Raw genomic sequence first — 25,034 nt, 5'->3', positions numbered from 1 at the left:
ATCACTGAGAATGTCCATCCAAATCATATGGGAGTCTTAAATAAGACCAGTCCCTGCGTATAAACATGTACAGTATTAGTTTAATGTGTAACACAGACATTGTTGACATATTTCAGGGTTCCCCGCAAAAAATTTGTTAGTTAAGGTGGTAGGGTTGGTGTTGCCATCTGACGGGGCTCAGCCCATAGCTTAACTCACTCAAAGCAGATAGTATGTGTGAAATAAAAACAGGACATGTAATTTCACTGTGTGTAGTGTTTAACTACGCTAACTAACCGTGTGTTGTGAACCGCGTGTAGTGATTTAAAAAAAAAAAAAAAAAAAAAAAAAAAGACAACTCAACACATTCTGTGTCTCAAAGACCGGGCAACAGCAGCCGGGACGTTGAGAATCCACTGCCCGCACATTTGTTGACAAACTCTGACGCATACGCGACGGTCAAATGGCGATTTCTCACTTTAAATGTGAATAAATGACAGTTAAGCTTGTTTTACAGTTCTGCGGAGGCTCCACGTAGAGTTTTCGCTGTAGCCTACGTAAGTGGCCTGATGTTTACTTGTGCGCTGGTGTGTGCGTCGAGCCGGCGTGTGTGGTAGAGGGAGAAGTGAGAGAGTGACGGCGATTAGTTCCGGAGCGAGTACCGACTCGAGAGTCATAGTGAGAGAAACAAAGTGTCTCCCTTGTTTTTTCTGACCACAGTGGGAAATCTGTAGCAGGAAAAGTTAAACCTCTCCTTGATTTCATGTTGTTCGTGGAGAAGGAGAACCAGAAAATGAGTCGGGGGGAAATCTATGGGGGAAATGCAACGCTACCAAGCCACGGCCGAGTGACGTGTGTCGCCGCAACGTCTAGTTACATTTTTTGAGAGGTGCACGTCAGGCTACGGCGTAGGGTCCGTGCGCCGTCAATTCTACGCACAAAAAGGCCTTTACACTCACCGCCAGCAAATGCTCTTTCCGTTGTGATTGGTGGTATCTTGACAACTTGCCGTTACCTTGTTTCCTACAGACTGTTGATGCGACTTTAGGCCATGTCATGATAACAAATTTTGCTGGACGATAAATTCTCCCAGAAATTATTGCGATAAATGATAATATTGTTGTTCTGAGACCCTTTTCATCTAATATAATGATAATGGTATAATAATGCAGGTACACCTTTTCAAAGATGAATAAACTTATTTCTAAAGAATATTTAACACTGGAACTGGAAGACATTTTAAATATCCACAATAAATGAATCCACAAATGAATAAAATACAAATAAATGAATATCCACAATAAAAAACCAAACACAATCAAAAACAATAAATAAAATGGAAATTCTTCCGGCCGCGATAATTTCCATTTAAAAATTATCAAGCTCATTTTTATTTATCATGCGATTAATTGGATATTGCGACAGGCCTATGCGACTTGTACATTACAGCCACTCAAACACGACAGAGTAACACAGCGGGGATATATATATATATATATATATATATATAAATAAATAAAAGGGCTGTCAAACGATTACATTTTCTTAATCGTTGAATTTCTATAGTTAATCGCATGTTTTATCACATGTTTAAAATTCTATTATTTTGCATTTCAGAACTGTTTAATTCAATTTTATTTATAGTATCAAATCATAACAAGAGTTATCTCGAGACACTTTACAAATAGAGTAGATCTAGACCACACTCTGTAGTTTACGAAGCCCCAACTATTACAGTGGTTGCCTCAAGAGCAAGCATTAGCAGTAGCTATTGCGACAGTGGCAAGAAAAAACTCCCTTTTTAGGAAGAAACCTCGGACAGACCCAGACTCTTGGTAGGCAGTGTCTGACGGCACCGGTTGGGGGTGTGATGAATGGTGGCAATAATAGTCACAATAAAGATAGTGGAACAGTGGCCACAGTGGTAGTCGTAGTAGTTCATGTCATAGTAGGGCACAGCAGGGCGTTATGGGGTGTGGTGTGGCACAGCAGCCTGGGTGGATGTGGTTGGACGCAGCAGGACGCAGTCGGACACTGCGGGGAATCGCAGAGCGTAGCAGGGTGTAGTAGGTCCATAGCGACAGCTGCACCCGAGACCCCGGTCTAGGTGCCACCCTATTCCAAGGCGATATTCTGGGTGAAGAAGAAACATAGGGACTCCGGGGAGAAAACTCCCCAGAGCTAGGTTAGTAACAAGCATTTCTGGGACTAAGATGCACACAAAAGGTGAAAAGAGAGAAGAGGGAGCAGCTCATTGTGTCCTTGGAAGGAAGGAACTTCCCCAGCAGCAGTCTGGAGTTATAATAGCATAACTGAGAGAGGCAGGCTAAAGAGAGGGGCCGGACCGGGCTCGTACTCTACCCTGCCGGAACGAGCTGTACTTCCTGCCTCCCTCTACTCTACTACGCTGCAACTCCTCACTCCCTAACTATAGGCTTTAGCAAAGATGATGGTTTTCAGTTTATTCTTAAATGTGGTGACGGTGACTGCCCCCCGACATGTTAAGTACATATTAACAATGGAAAGCAATTCTTACCAGTGTATCTTGATTGGGAATCAAATGAATGCAAAGAAAGTGACTTTATGAACTTGATGTTAAGATTTGTATTTGTTTATTATATATTTAATCTAGTCACACATTTGAATCTAGAGTCAATATTAGGGTTGGGTATTGTTTGGTTTGGATACCGGTGCTAAAGCGGTACTTTTAAAACGGTACCAGTGCCTTAACGGTGCCTGAACCAATACTTTTTAAGAAAGTTACAAAAAAGAAGGGTACTAAACAGTTGGCGGCATTAAAGAATGGCTTGTTTATTGCTAAGGCCGTATCGTCAAAATTAAATGATTTAATAATAATGTACAGAGGTGTGGACTCGAGTCATGTGACTTGGACTCGAGTCATGAATTTGATGACTTCAGACTCGACTCGACAAAATGTACAAAGACTTGCAACTCGACTTGGACTTTAACATCAATGACTCGTGACTTCACTTGGACTTGCACCTTTTGACTCGAGAAGACTTGCTACTTCCCATGAAAACTGGGGAAGAAAATGTTCACACGGCCGCGCCGCTCTCAGTTTATCTGCATCTGTGAAAAAAATGTGCACCACCTGTATGCATGCAGAGAGCACGCGCGCTGCCTGCACGACATCCAATCACTGTAGTCCCACGTTGTTTTGATTCGACAGCATCTAAGCAGGCACATTGCAAGACAACCAATGAAGCACAAGCAACAACGCGCCAGTTGGCAAAATGATACTGAAGATAGTTTCGTTTGGCTATAAAAATTACGAGGTAGTCGACAAAAAAAGAGTTGCAATTTGCAAAACATGCGGGCCCTTATTTGATTAATGTCATTGTATAAAAAGAGGTGTAAATAAATACAAATCTTACAGACATACATGATTTGTATACATTTTATTTCTGTGGTAAGAGGACTTGAAATGACTCGAAACTAAAATGGTAGGACTTTGGACTCGACTTGAGACTTGTTGGCTTTGACTTGTGACTCGACTCGGGACTTGCCTCATCTTTGACTCGACTTGACTCGGGACTCGAGGGCAAAGACTTGAGACTTACTTGTGACTTGCATAACAATGACTTTGTCCCACCTCTTATAATGTAATCACTATAACAATAACTTATTTCACTAGCAAATAGCTGTTGAATGACAAAAACAACGACCAGATGGGAAAAGGGCATTTAACAACAACTTTGAATGCACCACGAGGTTGTAAATTACCAGTTTCACTGAACGCACCATCTGTTGTTTTTCCGACAACAGCAGCTGCAGATTGTTACATCCCGGTGTCGGAATCTTCTACAGTGAAATACAGACAAACTTTACACCGTTTAGCATTAGCTGTCAGCATTGTAACCGTGTTTAATCCAGCTACTAGCTAGCGGTAGGCTAATGTTAGCTGCTGTCAAATATAGTGTTAACTAGCGTCACGTGCAGCAATGTTTCTGTTGCCTGTAACGTCTGTTTCAGAGCATTAGAGAAAAAAAGAAAAAAGAATGCGTTATGCTCGACCCTTAATCGCATCGCGATTAACGCGTTAATGCTGACATATATATATATATATATATATATATATATATATATATATATATATATATATATTTTAAATAAAATATTTGTTTTTTGATGACTTAGTTAAGGCGGCAGGTGCGTGTTAACTGCAAAGTGCTGCGGGAAACCCTGCATTTGTTAATCTTGACAGTGTCTTAAAATGCTACACTGCTCACAGATGTGAATACCGATTTTTTTTTTTTTTTTTTTTTTAACACTTAAAGATAACTCATTAATCACATTACAACATGCCCACAGCCCCTTGCCCCTTGCCCTCTGCCAAGCTTACTGCTTATGCCATGAAGCATGTGTGCATAAGAAAAGCACTCAGTTGAGGATGGGGGTATCTGCAGAATCTGTTTTAGTCAGAGTTACTGGGGTCAAATTTTGCATGCTGAGGAGGTCTAAATTCCACCCAAAGCTTTATGCCATAATAATCATAAAATCTGAGTTTTCCCCAAATTAATAATTGCTTATACTGCAGGGATTCTACTACAAGGTAGAAACTCTGTAATACTTGTCAATGTGATGTTACAGGACCATCATTTGTACTGCGCTTCAATTTGGACTTTTCTCTTTTTTTAATTTAACTAATTAAATGTATTTTTTTTAGACAATTAGGGATGATATCATAAATATTAAAACATATTGTGATGCCAAAATCACAATAAAAATGTTTCAAGGCATGGTTGAAAGTCCGTTAACACGCGCACAAGTATCTGGGTTTTAAGTCTTATCCTGGTGTTGCTCATATTTAGAGTATGGCGTTTAGATGGATCATAGCTTTTTGACCTGTAATGCCATTGCGTCAGCATCAGTCTTTTGACTGCTCCATATCCAGCCTTTCTCTGTCATTTCTCTACTGAGTTTCCCCAGCAGTTGAGTATGAGCACAGTTTGATTTCAGGCTGTATGGACTCTGCTGCAGTAATTGCTGGATTTAACTTCTACATCCAGTAGCCTAATGGATGATGAGGGCAACAATAACTTCTAAAATGACAATGTTAGACTTCCAAATTCATTTCAGCATGTAGATTATAATTGCATCCTATGTTATCATTTTTTTGTTGTACTGACTATCCACTACGCAACTTGAGATGATGATACAGCTAAACGCATGGCAGAGACTGTTTAGAAACCTGGAGTAGGTATATCTCGGCCCCTATCTAGGTAGTCCAGCAAGCATATTTGGGTTTTTCAAAACTGATATAAATGCTTATACAGGTTTCTGATACCAGGATATGATATTTACATTCACAAATGAATAACTGGGATACCCTATTCTACCAAAATACAAGTGTGCATTCAATGCAATCACTGTTGCATTATGGTTGGCATATTTATCACCAATGTTGTTTTAATGTGGAAAATGATCCCTGTGTTTTGTGATGGCCACCAGAGACATAACTGCCCTATATTAAGCGTAAGCTGGTACTACTTCTGCTACATTCACACCATATAACAGAATAAAACCTAATAGATAGAACCTTCCTAGTAGATGTTTTACTGAATTTAGAATGCAGGGATTGTTTATTAAAATAATCTGTCTCTTGTAATGCGACAACAGGTTTAGACAAAGCACTGTCTGCTACTGTATTCTTGTGTAGAGAGGGCATTAATTAAAAATGCAATTACAGAAGCACACAATGGGTCATGATGCTGGATATTTGTTTCTGGGCTGTAGATGGCAGCGTTGCTCAGTATTTCTCCCCACTCTTATTGAAACTTACTTATGAAAGCTCCCTTTGACCACATTACCTCTGCGGGTCTCAAATATGACAGTTTCCCCTCACAGTCAGTTAGAATGAATTGCTTACTAACATAATGTGGATGTTTTGTGTAAAGAAGTTTTTTTTACATAGTTTGTATTTGGAATGAACTGCTTCTTACAGTTTTTGACTGCAATATATTGACATGATTAGTTGACAGACTTAGATAATGCATTTCTTCTTTTGTAGTTTTCAAAGTTTTTAATCTTGTGCAACTATTGAGAATGCACTCAACGCTGAGGAAGAAGAGAAGTTGGCTATGTTTTGGAGAAAAGTAAACAACCATGTTATTTTTTTCCTCATCTGATAAACTATTATTGACAAACATATGACCTCCATAAGGAATGATTCATAATCATGAAGTAGGTGGTTGGGTATATTATTCTATCTGAGAATCCCTATTTTGAGGCACAGAGGCAACTGACTCTGTACTTTTGAAACTGAAAAACCCCGTTGGACCTGTGAAGCTGGGGTGTTTGAATACTATCTGGGACATAGAACAGCTCTTTGCATGGTGAAGATGACTGCCAGTCTGTCTATCAGGTGTGCTTTTCTTTATTCAGAAGGATTTGTTTCTTTCTCACTGTTTGACAGTGTTTTCAGTGCTACTTGATCTATAATAAAATGGGTGAGAGCCAAAGCTAGACAAAGCAAAAAGGAAGTTTCCTTGTTCTGACATTTTTGTAGATGTAATTTGACTGCTTCAGCTTCCAGTTGATGTTTTATTTTGCTGTTTTTCCCTTTGGTGAAACTATTTTAAAATGTTTTTTTTCTTCTTTTTTTTTTTTTCTCAACTCAGCCAGAACTTTTTACAACAAGAGCAATGAAACTCTTCTTTTGTCGGTTCCTTCCTCCTCCCCCTCCCTTCTCGTATTCCCCTGCAGATATATCCAGCTATGGATATGGACGGTGCCAGTTCAGTGGTGCTGCAGGCCTTAACCCAAGCTACCAGTCAGGACACAGCTGTGCTGAAACCTGCGGAGGAGCAGCTCCGACAGTGGGAGACTCAGCCAGGTTTCTACTCTGTCCTTCTGGTGAGGGGTGGTGTCAAATAATTGGGATACATCTGCTGGAGTGAAAACTATTAAAACTTTAATGAATGTGGTGTATCTTACAGAAAAGCAAGGCAATGTTTGGTTTGTGCGCATTTCTGATGGACATTTTAAGTAAGTTCTAAATGTTTAAGTAACTTAATTCAAACGCTAGGAGAGTGTTTCTTGGTGATCAGTTATTTGAAGGAAGGTTCTATGAAGTATTAAATAATTCTCCATCTGCATAACAAAAGCAGACTGAGAGGCTATATGTTCTGTTCATGTGTGACAATTCATCCTGGCAGTTTTGCACAATAACTAATCGCAGGAACAAACCACAAGATTGGAAACAGGTAGGAAAAGAGCACTGTAGGGCAGTCGGCTAGGAATTGATTTGTGTTAATGGAATACTAAAATGTTAGCATGGTTTAACCAAACTTGTCTAAGATCAAGCATAGACAAAAAGTCTGAATAGTGGTGTAATAGAATAATTGAACCGCTCAGTGTGCGGTCATCCTCTGCCTTGACCAGCTTTTGATTTATATTCTTCATAAAGCTATGTTGATCCTTAAAGGAACACTCAGGCATTTTAGGAAATGTTTGTTTACTGTCTTAGTCGGGTGTAAATGAGATGATGGAATTAACTTTGATTCAATAGAGAGACTGGCCCAGGATGTGTTCTGCCTAGCTTAGCACAAAGACCTATTCCATTCACAGGAAAATATATAAAATTTTCTATATTTTTGTCCTCGCTTTTGACCTTTGCTTGAATACATTGTGGAAAAGGGAGACATAGACAACACAACATCACGTTTAAGTCAAATTATATCTTACAAGGCACATTTTCAGCACCCTATCCACAACACTAATGTGGCTTGTGTAGCATTTCATTTGTCTGACCTGTCTAGCTAATCATCTAATCACAGTACATAGTATTTATTTGAAATGTGCAATATAAGGGCTTTTTGTGCCTGCCTTCAGATGATAAACAAAGTCTAACTTCTAGTTTTGTGTTATTGGAGACACACATGGTTCGACATTTCAGAAGATGTTCATGACAAATATGGGTTTATGCTTCATTTTGTGTAGCTGCCTGTGCTGCCATGGTCCATATCAATTAAGCCAAAGGTGCGCAGTGTCCCCTGTCTCATTTAATTTAGGAGAATTATGTCTGTACATCATGAGGGACAGCATCAATAAATCAACTGTTAGTCAAGCCAGCTAAATTCCAGTTGCCCTGATGCATCTAATAAAGGTTTAGGGGCAGTGGGCAGATTGCTACTTGCATATTCATATTCAAGAACAGAAGCTGTTTTATATCAGTGTTAAAGCAAAAAGCAAACCTACTACTTTCATTTAACTCATGTCTGTTCCTACATCTTCTAAACTTGAAAATATGGGTGCCAAGATGATATTACTGTGCTGTTCTTTATGGAGCTCCTGCCTTTGCAGTGAGTAGGAGAATGACTTTGAGAACACTGTGAGAGTACTCAGCCAGACTTTCTAGGGTTATGGCTACATTTTACAGCTCAGAAATGTAAGCACTTACAAGATAATAAAACTACATTAGCATGTTTCCAACTTAGACACTAGGTCACAAAGTCAGCGTGCCCTATTTTAATGGAGCCGCTCCTTAAAGTATGGCTTGATGGCATCACAGGTCTGCATCATTGTTCTTCAGTATTGTTTGAGTTGTTTTCTCTCGTAGAGTCTGAGCTGTCACACTTCATTAAACTGAGTATGTCCTTAAATTGCCTGGTGTTACCCATTTAAGTTAACAGAAACAATGTTAGCTAAGCATTTTTTTTCCCCTCCATAGAATATCTTCAATAACCACATGCTCGATGTGAACGTCAGGTGGCTGGCTGTGCTGTACTTCAAAAATGGCATTGACAGATACTGGAGGAGAGTAGCGCCCCAGTAAGTGCCTGCTTGTCTCATGTTCCCTGTTGCTGTCAGCCTTGCTCTCCCACTTTTCCATCTTAGGCTTTTCTTTTCAACTGTCTCATCACACTCTTATTCACTCTTACTCTGTCTCTATTTATCAGTCTTAATCTCTCTGCCTGTTTTTGAGGCTTTGTCATTCTCAGATATTTTTTGTCACAGATTTGTCGCTGCGTTTCTCTGTTTTGTTCCTATTCCTCATTGCCTTCATTTTCCCCATTGTCTTTTCTTTTACCAGTTATAGCTTACGTCTTCAGTTCTTCCTCCATTTTTCACAGCATTCTTCTTTCTCGTTTTTACCTTCTATCCTGATTATTCATATCAGTGTGCTCTGATTTTATACTGTGTTTATTCCTTTGTGTCTCTTTTGTCTGGTGGTAGATCGGCTTTGAGGATTTCAAATCCCACGGTCTGTCTTTGGGAACCTGACTAGCTGGCTTTTGTTAGATTTGAATTAAACATTTGCTCTTAAATTCTCAGGACAGTAGTTTGCTCGATGTGTTTAGTTATCTATCTCTTTGACCACTTTAAATTATTGCTGTTCTTTCTTTAAAGTTTTCTCCTCTTACTAATGTTTTTCCACTCTTGTCAGTAGTACAGTAAACCGAATTCCATTTGCTAGAGTGCTGTGCAAGGGCTTTTGGTCCTTGGGCCATTTATGTGATTACCTTTGGACCATTGCCATTAATCTAATAGTTGGATACTACGTGGTGTCACTGTTCAAAGCTTAGGCCACATTGCATTGTATTTTTATTATTACTGTTAATAACAGTAATGTATCACAACTAAGATTAGTTTAAGTTTAGAAAAAAAATTAAACCACGAGAAAACAATTATTCTAACATGCTGAAATACTGTTAAAGCCCTTAGACATGCATGTTTTATTTCTTAGGTCCATTTTGAATTTGACTTTTATTTCTGTGAGAAACTGGCTAAATGCAGATACTATGTTGTGTCAAGATAGTGCAGAAAAATGGAATTTGCCTTTGTGGTTGGTGCATACATAAACATGTTAAACATTAATATGAACTTAAACAATTAAATTAGTTAATGAGTAATGCAACATCACTGGATAATTTGTGGTTTTTGTATCACTCCCTCAATGAGCAAGAACCTACCAGCCATCCCTTCGGTACTGCTATTTTATTTGGCTGGCTTTTAATATAAAGTTGTAAGGAGAAACCAGTCAAAGAGTAGTAGAATATACTGACTTAATATTCCTTTTGCCAGACATTTTGACACGTCAAGGCTAAAAAAGCACATGTGTAACTAATGTTGTAAAAGGAAATGGATGAGATTCAGTTGTGGTTGTTTTTTTTTTAGTTCTGCAGTCCTAGTATTGTGCATGCTGACCTTCTGGCATGGCGGAATGGCTCATTTTAAGTGTAATGGAGCCATCATTAATGTTATTAGTTCACCCTGTGCTTTTTCTGCTTTGACAAGTCAAAAGGACTGCTGGGAAAAAGGTCAATTCCTTTTTCATAACTTGGAAAAAGTCCCTCTCATGCCTTTTTATTAATGCTATACAGTACTGTAGGTCTGCCATTTGTCCATAATGCTAGAATTATGAGATAGTAATTTATTTTTATTTATTATAAATATCAATCAAACATTTTAAATAAAAAATTATCTACAAAACAGAGTCAGTGAGAGTGTTAATAGTTTCTGTCACAACTTCACCTACCTCCAAGGTGCACAGAGAAGTGAAAAGTCTAAAGAGGCCAACACTCTGTACACTTGTAGTATAAAAATGTACTGTCAGGTCAGATCAGAATCATCATGATTATGACCCCGATGAAAGCCACAAGCAGAAACGCGTTGGTCCGACAATATATGTTACAAGCAGACCGGATTAGACTCTTAGTGCCAGAATTATCCAGACACATTTTTTCTGTGGGCAGTGGGGTGTTAAATTGTTGTGCTATATTGTAATTTATATTTTTATGCTGCATTAACTTTCAGCTCTGAAAAGTACATGTACAGGTTAAAAAATAAGATTATTAAAACGGACATTTTTGAAAGTCACAGGTCAAGTAGTAATAACTAATATAAATCGTGGATCAGTAATCAGGTGTACCTCGAAGCAGTTTGCTGCAGTCAGACAGTTTTCAGTTTCACCAGAACAATTGCCCCGCAACAGAGAAAACATTTATGAAAATATATGTGCACTGAATGATTTGCTTTTTTTCCCTTGCATTTTTGAGTGTGTTTTGTGGTTTTATATGGGGCACATACACCTTGGCTTTTGACTGTTGTGAGGTGCCTCCCCAACGTGAAATCATTCTGATTTTGCAAATATAATGTGCCATAGTTTGACATTTGAATTTAGTTTTTGTTGTTAGTGTCATGCCCAGCCTACACAAGCTTACAAGACACCACAAGTTTATATAAGCCAGGTCCAGAATGCATGCATTTGCATAATCTTTTTTTTAAATGCTGACAGGCATGCTCATTCCTGTTCTTTTTCCCTGAAAGGCTTTTAAAATACTTATTGCATTGAATGACCTGAAAAAAGAGTGACGTATCTAACAGAGTAAAACCAAAATACATCTTGCAAAAGTAATGTGCTAGTTGAAATAAAGAATCAAAGCAATTTACTGCAGAACATATACATAGGGATGGAACGGTACACAGAAGTCACGGTTCGGTTCATACCTCAGTTCAGACATCACAGTTCGGTATGAGTTTGGTACAATGGAGGGAAAAGCAAAACAAAAATGCAGAAGGCAATTTTTTTTATTGTGCACGTCTCAGGCTGTACCACCTAGTGTCATACAGTCTCTCCCCTGAGCTATCTGCAACAGCCTGAAGTGTGTAAAGTAAGATGTTTTCATTAAGTACCCCACATAATCTTCAGACTCCATCTGTAACTTGTAAACAAAATAAGACAATCAGCTATAAAACTGAAAATACAGCATCTCTGTTCTCTGCAAAGACAAACTAAATTAAAGCTGCAAGCAGCGATGGACGGGCCCTCGCTCCTCTGCGCGCGTCGGGGTCACCGGCGGTCGCCGCTCCTTGCGACCGTGCATTTGCACGGCACTCAGACACCGCAAATCGTCACCAATGAAAAGGGAACTCCCTGCTGCGTTCAACGATACCTCACACAAGACTCTACCTTAGATGGGTCAGCATGTATGAAAGGGGGCGTGGCTTAAGCATAGGGGGCGGGCCAAACCATCACCAATGAAGAAGCAACTCTGCTGAGTTCAATGACACCTCACACAAGACTTTTCCTTAAATGGGTCACCAGTTATAAAAAGGGGCGTGGCTAAATTATAGGGGCCGGGTCAACCCATCACCAATTAAAAAGGAAGTCTCTGCTGAGTTCAATGATACCTCACACAAGGGTCTACCTTAATCGGTTCAAATGTTATGAAAGGGGGCGTGGCTTAAGCATAGGGGGCGGGCCAAAACATCACCAATGAAGAAGGAACTCTCTGCTGAGTTCATTGATAACTCACACAATGGGGCAATAAGCAATGGGGGGGGGGCAAACGATCACCAATGAAGAAGGAACTCTCTGCTGAGTTCAATGACACCTCACACAAGACTCTACCTTAGATGGATCAGCATTCATGAAAGGGGGCGTGGCTTAAGCATAGGGGGCCGGCCAAACCATCACCAATGAAGAAGCAACTCTCTGCTGAGTTCAATGACACCTCACACAAGACTCTACCTTAAACGGTACAAATGTTATGAAAGGGGGCGTGGCCTGAGTAAGTGGGCGTGGTTATATTATAGGGGCTGGCTCATTATCACATGTAGACCACACATTCTAAGTTTCATGTAAATCGGATGATATTTGTCATATAAGGCGCATTTTCTGTTGCCAGCGGGGGGCGCTATGACCAAAAGTCAAATATGGCTCCATTTTTTTAACATTGTAGGGGGCGCTAGCGAGCCATTTTTGCGCGCCTATTCTCGAAACCCTTAAAATACGTAAATTTTCACCAGACTTGATGCGACCGCCAAATTTGGTGAGTTTTTGAATATGTTAAGCCCCTCAAAAAGCCACTTCATTTGCCGGGAAAAAGAATAATAATAATAATTCCTTCAGTTTCAATAGGGCCTTCGCTGCTGTCGGCGCTCGGGCCCTAATTACCTGATTAATGCAACATTATCACGACGTCTCCCGACCATTTTTCACCGCAGAAAGCTGCTCCCTGCCTGGCTAAAGCTAATATAGTTAGCCTGAAGAAACAAGGCATCTGTCCCAACTAACGTTACGGTTTGGACCCGCGACGCTGGAAACGTAACACTAATCTACAACAGCAGTCTTATCCCCCACTCTCTTGCCTGTACTACTGTAACTGACTGGGAAACCGAAGTTTTCCCAAACTTGCGATCTTAAAGAGGCCGACCCTCGGCAGAAAAGGCAGTTGGACTGATCAGTCTCCCCGAGTTGGTCAAAAAAGTGCCTCGGAACACACCGAAGCGACGAGACGTAATACGTCTCTATAACAGCAAACGGCGCTAATCTGTATTGTCGCCCAAAAAATGAAAACCGGCAGCTGATTGGACGAACGCGTCACATGGGTTTGTTTTATCCGGAAATTCAAAGCCAGACTGTCATGGCGGCTTATTCAGAATCAAGGGGGTAAGCTTCGCTTCAGAACTCGAACTTCCTATGGCGCCATTTTGATGCTACCAAACGATCACCCGACGTTAGCATTCCATTGACTGCCATTCATTTTGACGTCACTTTGACAGTGAATAACTTTACATCTGAAGCGTGAACATGAATCCATTGTTTATTTCTAAAGAAACACGGCAATGTATAAAAGGCTCCATTACCTTGTATCTCACGTTATGGCTCCATAGCAGACGTTTTTATAAAAATAGGCTAACGATTGTGTCCTAACCACGCGACTTACTGTCGCAGTTTCGACTTACATTAGCTGTTTAAGTTGAATTACTAATGTTAACTAGCATTTTAGCTAGCAATAATTAGCCTGTGTCCATGTTATCTCCTTACATAAACCTACGTTTTCCGTCTCTGCAAGATTGGGAATGATTGACATTTCTCTTGGCACAGCTACCAGAAGACTTACAACTTTCAGACGGGTTGCTCACGTCACATTTACGTCGTCTCTCTCAGTTGGAGGCTGCGCAGTAACGCTCGGCGCTCACCGGAAAAGTGCTTCTAATATTCTTCACTGGTCTCTGTCCAGAGCAACGGGATCTGTTGGTCCATTCTTATATACTGTCTATGTTCAGAATACAATCTCATATTGTATTAAAATGGTTCACCGAAACGTGTTTCTGAAAACAAGTGAGAAAAAGGCCATGCAGTTTCTGAATCTGTCTTCATTTCAGATCAACAAAGGTCAGTTTAAAAGATTTTCGTCAGATTTTGAGAGGCTTGGTCACGCTCATTCCGCTCGCCATTTCTGGGTGAGTCCCGACTGCCCTGTCTCCGACTGAGCATGTCGGGTCGACCAAAATGAAGGCCGACAGCTCCTACAACGGATGACGGCACGAAACACACCGAACAGACTCGAGTCATCGAACTCGCCAGACTGTCCAACGGCTGATTATCGGCCCGGTGTGTAGCTGCCTTAAGTCTTGTGGGTTGCCACCACTCGCCATACTCGCATGGGTGGTGATTGTAGCGGTCTGCCGGATGTTATCTCTGACTCACTAAAACTGCATACATAGGCAGAGCTCGGCTACATAGGCGGTGCGCCAATCAGAGCATCAGAGCTAAGGCGGGGCTACAGATTAGGTGTCCCTAAAGAAACCGCATATCTAACAGTAGTTCCGCATTACATTAGTTCCGCATTACATTAATTTGCACGCAGGTTTTATTTATTTTTATACCATGTATTCTCCATATAAATTCATGCACCGAACTGTGACGCTAAATACATGAAACTTTCCACCCCTACATATGCACTATAAAGTAGTGCTGTGAAACGATTAAAATATGTATTCGCAATTAATTGCATTAATGTCATAGTTAACACGCAGTTAATCGCACATTTTTATCTATTCTAAATGTCCCTTGATTTCTTTTTGTCCCATTATTCTTTCTCATTTTAATGCTCTTATCAACATGATACGATACTTTTAAAACGGTGCCTGAACCGAAAGATTTTTATATATACAGTATATTATATTATATTTTAAATTTTTTAAAAATTGTTCAATTGTATTTGTCTGTTCTGTATGTTCAAAAATATAAAACAATAGAAGTTGATCTAAAAAAATAAATAAAAAAGGAGCACAAAACGGCGAAAATAACCACTGGATGGGAAAAGGGTATTTTAATAACTTTGAATGCACCACGAGGCTGGCGAGGCTGAGTCTGTGTTTTTCAGACAACGGCAGCTACAGTCTGGTGTTAGAATCCTCTCCAGTGAAATACAGACACACTTTACACCGTTTAGCGGTCAGCATTTTAACCGTGTTTACTCCAGCTGCTAGCTAACAGTAGGCTAACGTTAGCTGCTGCTAAGTGTAGTGTTGACTAGCGTCCCCTGCGGCGATGTTTCAGTTCCTTCTAACGTCCGTTTTCGGAGCGTCAGAGAGAAGCGCAGGCATTTAAGTGGCACCTAAATAAGGCACCGAAATACACGTTGCTATTCGGTCTGGTAGATAACGGTCGTTAAGGCACTGGTGCCGTATTAGCACCGGGTCTCGGACCCCATTCAAAACGGCGATTTTTGCTAGTTTGCAGGTATTTACTACTCTTTGGCCGGCTCGCCAGCCCAAACAAGTGTGTGCAGTGTGCCTTTTGTTTTGTTTCCAGTCTAGCTAGATCCGGTGTGGTGTTGTAGTTTTTCTAACGTTCCTAGTTGTTGCCACAGCATGTGAAAAAAAAAGACAAAGTTTGCTAGGCCAAGAAGAACGTTAATCTCGCGATAAAAAAATGTACGCCGTTAAAATGGGTTTGCGTTAATGCTGTTAACGCGTTTAACTGACAGCACTACTATAAAGTAGTTCCTACCTGCTGTGTGACTGGCTGTATATTTTCAAACTTAAATGACCCTTCAGAGCAAGCAGAAGTGGATGTGAATGAGAGATTTCTATTGTATTAATAACCTCAATTTAGCTATCTACAGTACCATTAAACCAAATCTGCTTTTGTTCTGTATTATATATTTTTTTTAAACCGTCAACTGAAAAAATGCTCAAGCAGAGACACCTTACTTAGGAGATCAAAAACATTTAGACAACCTGCCTTGGATTAAGATGAACTATAATGCTTTGAATTTACTGTAAGTTTAGAATATCCCCACCAACAAATGATGTGGCCTAACTGAAATAAGAGCCCTGCATTTTAGCCAGAGCCTGACGCTGCCTGACTTATTTACGCTCCTTGGGCCGGGCTTCTGGCCAATTTTCACGCCATAGCTCACACACGGGCCGAACATTGGGCCTGTATCAGGCTTCTCCTTTTTTATGTTCTACACATCCAATAAATTAAAAGAAACTATGAAATGTACCGCGCTGGTGGAATAGTGTCCCCGCCAGCTGCAGTAGCAGCAACTGCGAGCGTGTCTTCAGCACAGCTGGAAGAGTTATAGAAGACAGGAGAACTGGACTGAAACCCTCCACTGGGGATGCTGTGCTCTACAATGCTCTGTAAGAGATTGTACTTCTGTCACGTGAATTTGATTGTATAGCTTGTTTGTTTTTTCGCATGCCGTTGCGAGCAGCCTCAGCTTGTCAAAAATGCCTATAAAGGCTACTATGGTGGTTATAATAAACATTTAGTGATATGGTTGACGTGTTTAATATTTATGGATTTTATTGTAGACAAGTCAAGTGTTGACTTGAGAAACTAAATTGATCAAACGTGGTCAACTCACTGTCGAGCGGCTGCTTGGTTGTTGTGGTGGAATTTCCAGCATTCATCAAGGAATCTTCTTCACGGATGTGGAATTCAATTCAATTTTATTTATAGTATGAAATCATAACAAGAGTTATCTCAAGACACTTTACAGATAGAGTAGGTCTAGACCACACTCTGTAATTTACAAAGCCCCAACAATTACAGTAATTCCCTCGAGCAAGCATTAGCAGTAGCTATTGCGACAGTGGCAAGGAAAAACTCCCTTTTTAGGAAGAAACCTCGGACAGACTCAGACTCTTGGTAGGCAGTGTCTGACGGCGCCGGTTGGGGGTGTGATGAACAGTGGTAATAATAGTCATAATAAAGATAATGGAACAGTGACTACAATGGTAGTCAATTTTATTTATAGTATCAAATCATAACAAGAGTTATCTCGAGACACTTTACAGCTAGAGTAGGCGTAGACCACACTGTAATTTACAAAGCCTCAACTATTACAGCGATTGCCTCAAGAGCAAGCATTAGCAGTAGCTATTGCGACAGTGGCAAGGAAAAACTCCCTTTTTAGGAAGAAACCTCGGACAGACCCAGACTCTTGGTAGGCAGTGTCTGACGGCACCGGTTGGGGGTGTGATGAATGTTGGCAATAATAGTCATAACAAAGATAGTGGAACAGTGACCACAATGGTAGTCGTAGTAGTTCATGTCATAGTAGGGCACAGCAGGGCGTTACGGGGTGTAGTGTGGCACAGCAGAGCATGGGTGGACGCAGCAGGATGCAGCCGGACACTGAAATGAGTTGTGCTGCACCTGTTTTTTTAGCTAAGCTATAGTGTAGTTTGTCGCCCCCATGAGGAATTCTAAGTAATGACAACAAAACTGCTGTTGCACCCACATGATACAAGCCTTCTGTGATTGCGCAACACCCCCACCCCTCCTCCACACAGTTGCTAGTAGCCAAGGATGACACGGAGGATTAAAAAACATGGCGGACTCTTCAGAAGAGGTTATCTTCACTCGATCATCTGCGTGCGAAAGTCGCAGAAGGTCATAATCTTCTGAACATGGCCATACTGAGAAATACAGAGAGTTTTGTGGAGCGGAGTCTTAATTAGCTTTGTAGCAACTTATTTGGCAATGGCTTGAATGAAACTGACGTTTATTAATATAAAAAAGTTACGCACTAAAGCTTTAACAGTCGTCATTTAAAAAAGACAACAGTAATTTAGCAAACAAAATAATGCTCCAAACATTTTTCTAAATTAACTTTATGAAGAACTGTAATATAACCACTTTTCCATTTTACAAAACTGAATTATTTTAATGGCTGCAACAGTAGTATAGGCTGTGTTATGGGGAGGAGGCAAAAACAACACAGGCTCCAGTCTGGTTTGGGCCAAAAATTCTGATAAGCTGTCGGACAAGGGCTGGACTAGGGCCTGAGCGTCTCGGATCAGGGCCAGGCTAGGGCCTAGATTTTGGGCCCGTGCAGGCCTCTAGTCTCTCTATTCTATCAGGATAACTTTACTCTGTGAATCATCTTGTGCCTTTCTTGATTTTCTTTTTCGCCCAGTCATTTTTTGTTTCTTTTGCTTACAAATACGAAACAAGGCTAAGGGCACACACTTGCTTATGTCAATGTCCATTTTAATCTCTCATCTCCTATTTCTTTAAAACTTGCCTCGCTCCCAGATTCCCAAAATATATTTGTTGTAAATCTTGTTTCACTAATTCACACTCTCCCCAGTAGTAATTTGTCTTCCACCCATACCTCCTCTCTCTCCGCTGAAGGTTACTGCATGATTTATTCCTCACTCTTCCTCACATCAAACACCCTCCCACTCCGTCTAGCAGCAGTTGAAGTTGGCAGAACAGGCTAAATTATTGCAAAAATAATTTTGACACTGTCACTCTTTTGCACACACACCCTACTCTGTTTGAGTTGGAAGAGAGCAGCTTTATCCAAAGCTTACTGATTAAATCAGGCAGCTGGAAGGTCCTGCACTATAGTGTTACAAAGGGATTTAATTGATCCCATAACAACTTAGCAGATAAATGTGATATTCCACATATCTTCCCAATGTTAAAGTATGAGGTATGCAAGTCCAGAATTTGAAATGAAATTCTAAGTAGTTTCTTAGGATGTGAGCTACATTCAACAATGCCATATTATTATAATGTGAAATGGTGGCTCAGTCTCTAGCACTCTCGTCTTGTCATGTGATGGTTCAAAACTTGGCCTTGCATTTGTCTTCCTACATCCTTATTAGAGATGCACCGATTGACCGGCTGGTGACCGGAATTGGCAGATTTTCACGTGATCGGCCATGACCGGCGACCGGCCAGTCAGTCTGACATATGCCGATTTTATGCCGGTCAAATGCTGTAAATAAATAAAATTGTAAAGGCTGCCATACACAATGTGTAGGAATTATATATAGGCTAGCAAATAATAACAATAAACTTAATCAAATTAATTACATTATCTTAATGCAGTGTAACTACTGTAGCATGTAAATAATGCACATAAAATACAAATGTGAGCAAGGGCGTTAAACAATCGCCATTATATCGAATCAACAGCCATGTGCAACCTAGTTAGCAGGTGAAGAACAAACAATAAAATCAGCAGCTAACAATGAACTGACAACATAAGTTATATGACTGACAGTTCTCAAGGATGTACACACGCGATCTCAACTGGCTAGTTTTCCTCCGGACAGCGACTCAAGTCTCTTTTTTTTCTTTCTCCCTTTTTCGCCGGGTGGCGCGTGTGCCCGCTCACGGTGTGAAGCGCGTGTCCGCGCTATTCTCCGACATGCACTGTAACAATCACAGAAGTTTAGTTTGCTAAATATATCCCTTTTTTGTTGGATATTGGAGGTGAAAAGAAGGACATGGTTCTTCCATAACATTGCACTTTAGATGTGTGTGAATTTCCCACACAGTAATTTATATAGTTCTATTTTATAGTGATCGATTATCTGTTCAAAAAATGTTCTATTAAAGAAAAGATAGAAAATAAATATTTGTGTGTGTGCTGTAAAGTGGTTAGAAAAAATGAAATCGGAATCGGCTAAAATCGGTATCGGCAGGTCAAACTCAATGAAAAATTGGAATCAGGCTAAAAAATTGTAATCGGTGCATCTCTAATCCTTATGGAATATAATCTTAAATCCATTTAATAAAACTGCCCCAAGTAGTGCATGACTGTGCCAACTAGTCAGACAGGCAAAGCTTGAAAAAGTGTTTCACTGGTATTTCACTGGTGAATGTAGTTCTTGAGAGATGTCCTTCTTGTTAACCACACACATTGATGTGTGTGTATTTCATTGTTGACTTTTTCTTTCTTTCCTGACCCGCTTACCTCTTCTGAACATCTTACTGGTTTGTTCACAGTGCTTTATCAGAAGAGGAGAAGACATCATTGCGTGCTGGCCTCATCACAAACTTCAATGAGCCTGTCAATCAGGTTAGTGAACAAATGGGATGTACTATTCAGCTTTATAAACTGGTACAGTGTCGTAGTTAATATTACTTGGTATAAAACCAGATAATGTACAAAGAAGCTGTCTAAAAGCACATACCACTTTTTGCAAGTCCATTTCACTGCCATCGTTATCAAAGTTACATTAGTGTTAGTGATTATTTATATTGCCCAAAATCACAAATTTGCCTCAAAGGGCTTTACAATATAAACAGCATATGACACTTAACTAACGTAACTAGTTTGTTACCCAGTTTGTTATAGGTCAAACTTTAGATTTTTGTATTAGTTTGGCTTAAACATGCAAGTGCACTCCACTATAATTAGACCTGCACTGATGTCAAACTTCATTGAATATAGGTCATTATTTCTTCGTATAATTTTGGTATAGTAGACTCTAAAAAATTATTTTTTTTTGCTAAATTGCCTTGTTGTGCATACAAGAAATTGTGTGAGGGGGAGAAATAATCCTTTAGAAGCCCAGTTGTTATCATTAAAGTGGTGGGAAGGCAGGTGTTGTGAAACATTGGTATTTCAACCACCTGTTGACACCAAAACTATTGTAATTTTTATGATGGCATCTAGTAGTAAGATCAGACCAGCTGTTCCATCCAAACAAAAGAGGGAAATGCAGCTTATATTCTTGTCTTTAGGAGGTAAAGAGAAGATTTTCCATTAGGAAAGTAAAAGGCTTTGTACCCACCACTGGCATTGAGAAGGCTGTTATTTCACATTTAGAACCACAATGTGTAAAAGTGTGTTTTTGTAATGCGTTTTTCAGAGTGTCTATTGGGATACATTATAGCAGCATCAAACACCATTCTGTTTACGATCCCAACTGCTCTGTATCGCCGGTGTGCCCTTGATAGGTGCTCAGGCAGTGACACAAACATTGGACCAACTAGGTCCCATCCCTTCCAAATACACAGCAAGTGTAATTAGGGACAATTTTAACATTTTGCCTAATTCAATCAGGCTGAAATGGCATTCTTTAGGTTAACAGTGACAGAATTGCCTTTACTCTGATAATAGAGATTTTTGCCACACTAAAAAAAAACAAAAAAAACTTGCATGCCTCAAATAACATCAGTGAAGCAGCCACCAACCTCACCAAATGTACACCTCACAAAATTATAAATGTAACACTTTTGTTTTTGCCCCCATTTTTCATGAGCGGAACTCAAAGATCTAAGACATTTTCTACGTACACAAAAGGCCTATTTCTCTCAAATATTGTTCACAAAATCTGTCTGTCTAAATCTGTGTTAGTGAGCACTTCTTTGCCGAGAAAATCTATTCACCTCACAGGTGTGGCATATTAAGATGCTGATTAGACAGCATGATTATTGCACAGGTGTGCCTTAGGCTGGCCACAATAAAACTGCACATTTTAGAGTGGCCTTTTAGTGTATTGGGGGGGGGGTATTGTATTGTACTGCACATCAGTATCTGGTGTGACCACCATTTGCCTTACGCAGTGCAACACATCTCCTTCACATAGAGTTGATCAGGTTGTTGATTGTGGCCTGTGGAATGTTGGTCCACTCCTCTTCAATGGCTGTGCGAAGTTGCTGGATATTGGCAGGACCTGGAACACGCTGTCGTATATGCTGATCCAGAGCATCCCAAAAATGGGTGACATGTCCGGTGAGTATGCTGGCCATGCAAGAATTGGGATGTTTCCAGCTTCCAGGAATTGTGTACAGATCCATGCAACATGGGGCCGTGCATTATCATGCTGCAACATGAGGTGATGGTTGTGGATGAATGACACAACAATTGGGCCTCAGTATCTCGTCACGGTATCTCTGTGCATTCAAAATGCCATCAATAAAATGCACCTGTGTTCGTTGTCCATAACATACGCCTGCCCACACCATAACTCCACGCCACCATGGGCCACTTGATCCACAACATTGACATCAGCAAACCGCTCACCCACACGACGCCATACACACTGTCTGCCATCTGCCCTGTACAGTGAAAACCGGGACTCATCTGTGAAGAGAACACCTCTCCAAAGTGCCAGACGCCATCGAATGTGAGCATTTGCCCACTCAAGTCGGTTACGACGACGAACTGCAGTCAGGTCGAGACCCCGATAAGGACGACGAGCACGCAGATGAGCTTCCCTGAGGCGGTTTCTGAAAGTTTGTGCAGAAATTCTTTGGTTATGCAAACCGATTGTTGCAGCAGCTGTCCGGGTGGCTGGTGTCAGACGATCTTGGAGGTGAAGATGCTGGATGTGGAGGTCCTGGGCTGGTGTGGTTACACGTGGTCTGCGGTTGTGAGGCCGGTTAGACGTACTGCCAAATTCTCTGAAACGCCTTTGGAGTCAGCTTATGGTACATAACATTCAATTCACGGGCAACAGCTCTGGTGGACATTCCTGCAGTCAGCATGCCAATTGCACGCATCCTCAAAACTTGTGGCATTGTCCTATGTGATAAAACTGCAAATTTTAGAGTGGCCTTTTTGTTGTGGCCAGCCTAAGGCACATCTGTGCAATAATCATGCTGTCTAATCAGCATCTTAATATTCCACACCTGTGAGTTGGATGGATTATCTCTGCAAAGGAGAAGTGCTATGAAGTGATATTTGAGAGAAATAAGCCTTTTGTGTACATAGAAAAAGTCTTAGATCTTTGAGTTCAGCTCATGAAAAATGGGGGCAAAAACAAAAGTGTTGCGTTTATTATTTTGTTCAGTGTATTCAATTGAGCTTTAGTGACAACGTTCTGTAAGTTCACTATTTTAATACAGTAGATGCCTGTATGCCAACAATGGCACGCCCGTTTACTGTAGACATGCGAAAGTTAAACTTTCCCAAATTGGTCTACATATGATTTAAGCAATGAATATAAGTAAATGTTACACAATTAAATAAGGTTAGAAAGGATGATTAGAGACACTAATTGTGCATATGGGGACTTCATTCAAGGGTCAAAAAGGTTGCTATATTATTTTTACAGTTCTCAGGGGAATGCTGCAACAAACCAATAATTCAGAATCAAACGGTGTGTAACACATCTGTCTGAAGGGACATGGCAGATGGCCCTGAATGTTAGCCAGCCGTCCTGCTTTCTACAGCTTGTGTATCCATGAGGGACAGCCCTCCATTTAAACCATTTAAACATTTGTCTCACCAGTCACTGCCCCTCCTTGTTGTATCAATCAAGGTTGTGTGTGAGTTTCAGAAGAAGAATAAAAAGTAGAAGACATACTTTATTATCCTGCAAGGTGAAATTATATTACACTCTGTTGGTGTTAAACATTACACACAGGCCCGAATATGCACAAACAGGACCTTATACATGCACTAATGGAGTGCTGTCAGGAGGGCTGGCCATTAAAGGCGCCTAGATCAGTTGGGGGGTTCGGTGCCTTGCTCAAGGCATTGGCATTGCCCAGGAGCTGAACTGGCACCTCTCCAGCCAAGCCAAGTCCCTACAGAATGAGCTATTGCCACCCACAATCAGTGTTGTGTGGGCAGTTTACATGTATAAGTTCAGGCAAATTTTATGACCTCACCTGGCTTTACAAAACCTAATGAGTTATTGATACTTAAATTAAATTTACATGGACACTGATTATTTATTACTTAGTTAAATTAGATTGTTAAAGGGAATAAAGGTGTTTTCATCGAAGCATGCATTCTATAGCAACAATGCAATCAATTCTTTTTTTTTTTTTTTTCTAACTGATTGTGGGTTGTGCTGTTAAACCCTGTTAAACCTGTAATGGGGATCAAAAGAGCTAAAAGTGAACATGTTGCCATTGCTGCTTACATTGGTAATATACATTTAAAATGGCCTAGATTATTGGATTTGGGAATTAAAAATGAAACTGCCATTACAAAAAATATTAGGTCAGCTAAACATGTCATGTACTTTAAAGTCCTGTTAGTATAATTTACAAGTTAACTGTCTGATTTCTACGGTTGTTACAGGGCCATCAACTTTATGTCTACCATTATCAATATAAATTCAGTGGACAAAATATTAGAAGCGCTTCTCTGCATTTTGCAATACAATTTAACATCACCGCAAACTACAGTCTCCAAAATGACCATAAAACTGGCAACTGTATATCTGTTGTCACCACAAATAACCACATCTGTAATATGTGGATACAAATAAACTAAACGTGCTCATTTAACTGGATGTTTATGCTACTACTTTCTTTTCAGATGGAACTGTGAAAAGTTAAGTATTTTGGCAGGAAATGTGAACCACAGCTGTCAAAGTAAGCATATGCTTATATAGTGTAAACAAATCAGCTTTTAAAGGTGGTGTTAAATTGTAACAGTCCACTCTGTTTTGAACAGCAACTTAATCTGTGTGACTAATTAGGATATTAGGTGATCCAGAATGTGAGTACATGAAATGTAGTACAATTCTTACCAAGTTTGCTTTGGCGTGATCACCTTCTGCTGTGTTTATGTTTAGACCCTGGTCATTTTTCCTCTCTCTGTACTTTTCCAACAGATAGCGACCCAGATTGCAGTACTGATAGCCAAGGTGGCCCGTCTGGACTGCCCCAGGCAATGGCCAGAGCTCATTCCCATTCTTCTCGAGTCCGTGAAGGGTCAGGATGGCTTGCAGCAGCACAGGGCGCTGCTAACCTTCTATCATGTCACCAAAACCCTAGCGTCCAAACGTCTGGCGCAGGACAGACGACTTTTCCAGGATGTAAGTCCACAGTTTAAGCTATTTGTCAGTTGTTTCGTCTCTACTCTCAGATTGTAAGAGGTACTTATCCATAGTCATTGTACTACCTACAGTAGATGGAGATCGGCACGCCCCTAGTTTAGAGAAGCAGACAGGACTCCTGACATGGAAGGTAAGCAATGTACTGCTGTGGACGGGACCACACAGCAAAACTTATTTTAGCCACCTAAAAGAGCCCACCCAAAAAACTTTTGTATCTCATTGCTTGTCATTTTTGGTCA

General features: G+C 40.4%; 1 protein-coding gene across 1 annotated transcript in view; it reads left to right on the top strand.

Annotated features, from left to right (window-relative positions):
- ipo11 (importin 11) overlaps nucleotides 1–25,034 on the top strand; it is a 156,544-nt gene that overhangs the window by 1,843 nt on the left and 129,667 nt on the right. The window contains exons 2-5 of the mRNA XM_031305262.2: nucleotides 6,706–6,855; nucleotides 8,672–8,772; nucleotides 19,997–20,069; nucleotides 24,571–24,774. Coding sequence (XP_031161122.1) covers nucleotides 6,718–6,855; nucleotides 8,672–8,772; nucleotides 19,997–20,069; nucleotides 24,571–24,774 — 516 coding nt within the window. The 5' untranslated portion in view covers nucleotides 6,706–6,717. The remainder of the gene's footprint in view (nucleotides 1–6,705; nucleotides 6,856–8,671; nucleotides 8,773–19,996; nucleotides 20,070–24,570; nucleotides 24,775–25,034) is intronic.

This window comes from Sander lucioperca, chromosome 2 (assembly GCF_008315115.2).
Source record: "Sander lucioperca isolate FBNREF2018 chromosome 2, SLUC_FBN_1.2, whole genome shotgun sequence".
NCBI classification, from domain to species: domain Eukaryota; kingdom Metazoa; phylum Chordata; class Actinopteri; order Perciformes; family Percidae; genus Sander; species Sander lucioperca.
This window is presented reverse-complemented; position numbering and strand designations above follow the sequence as displayed.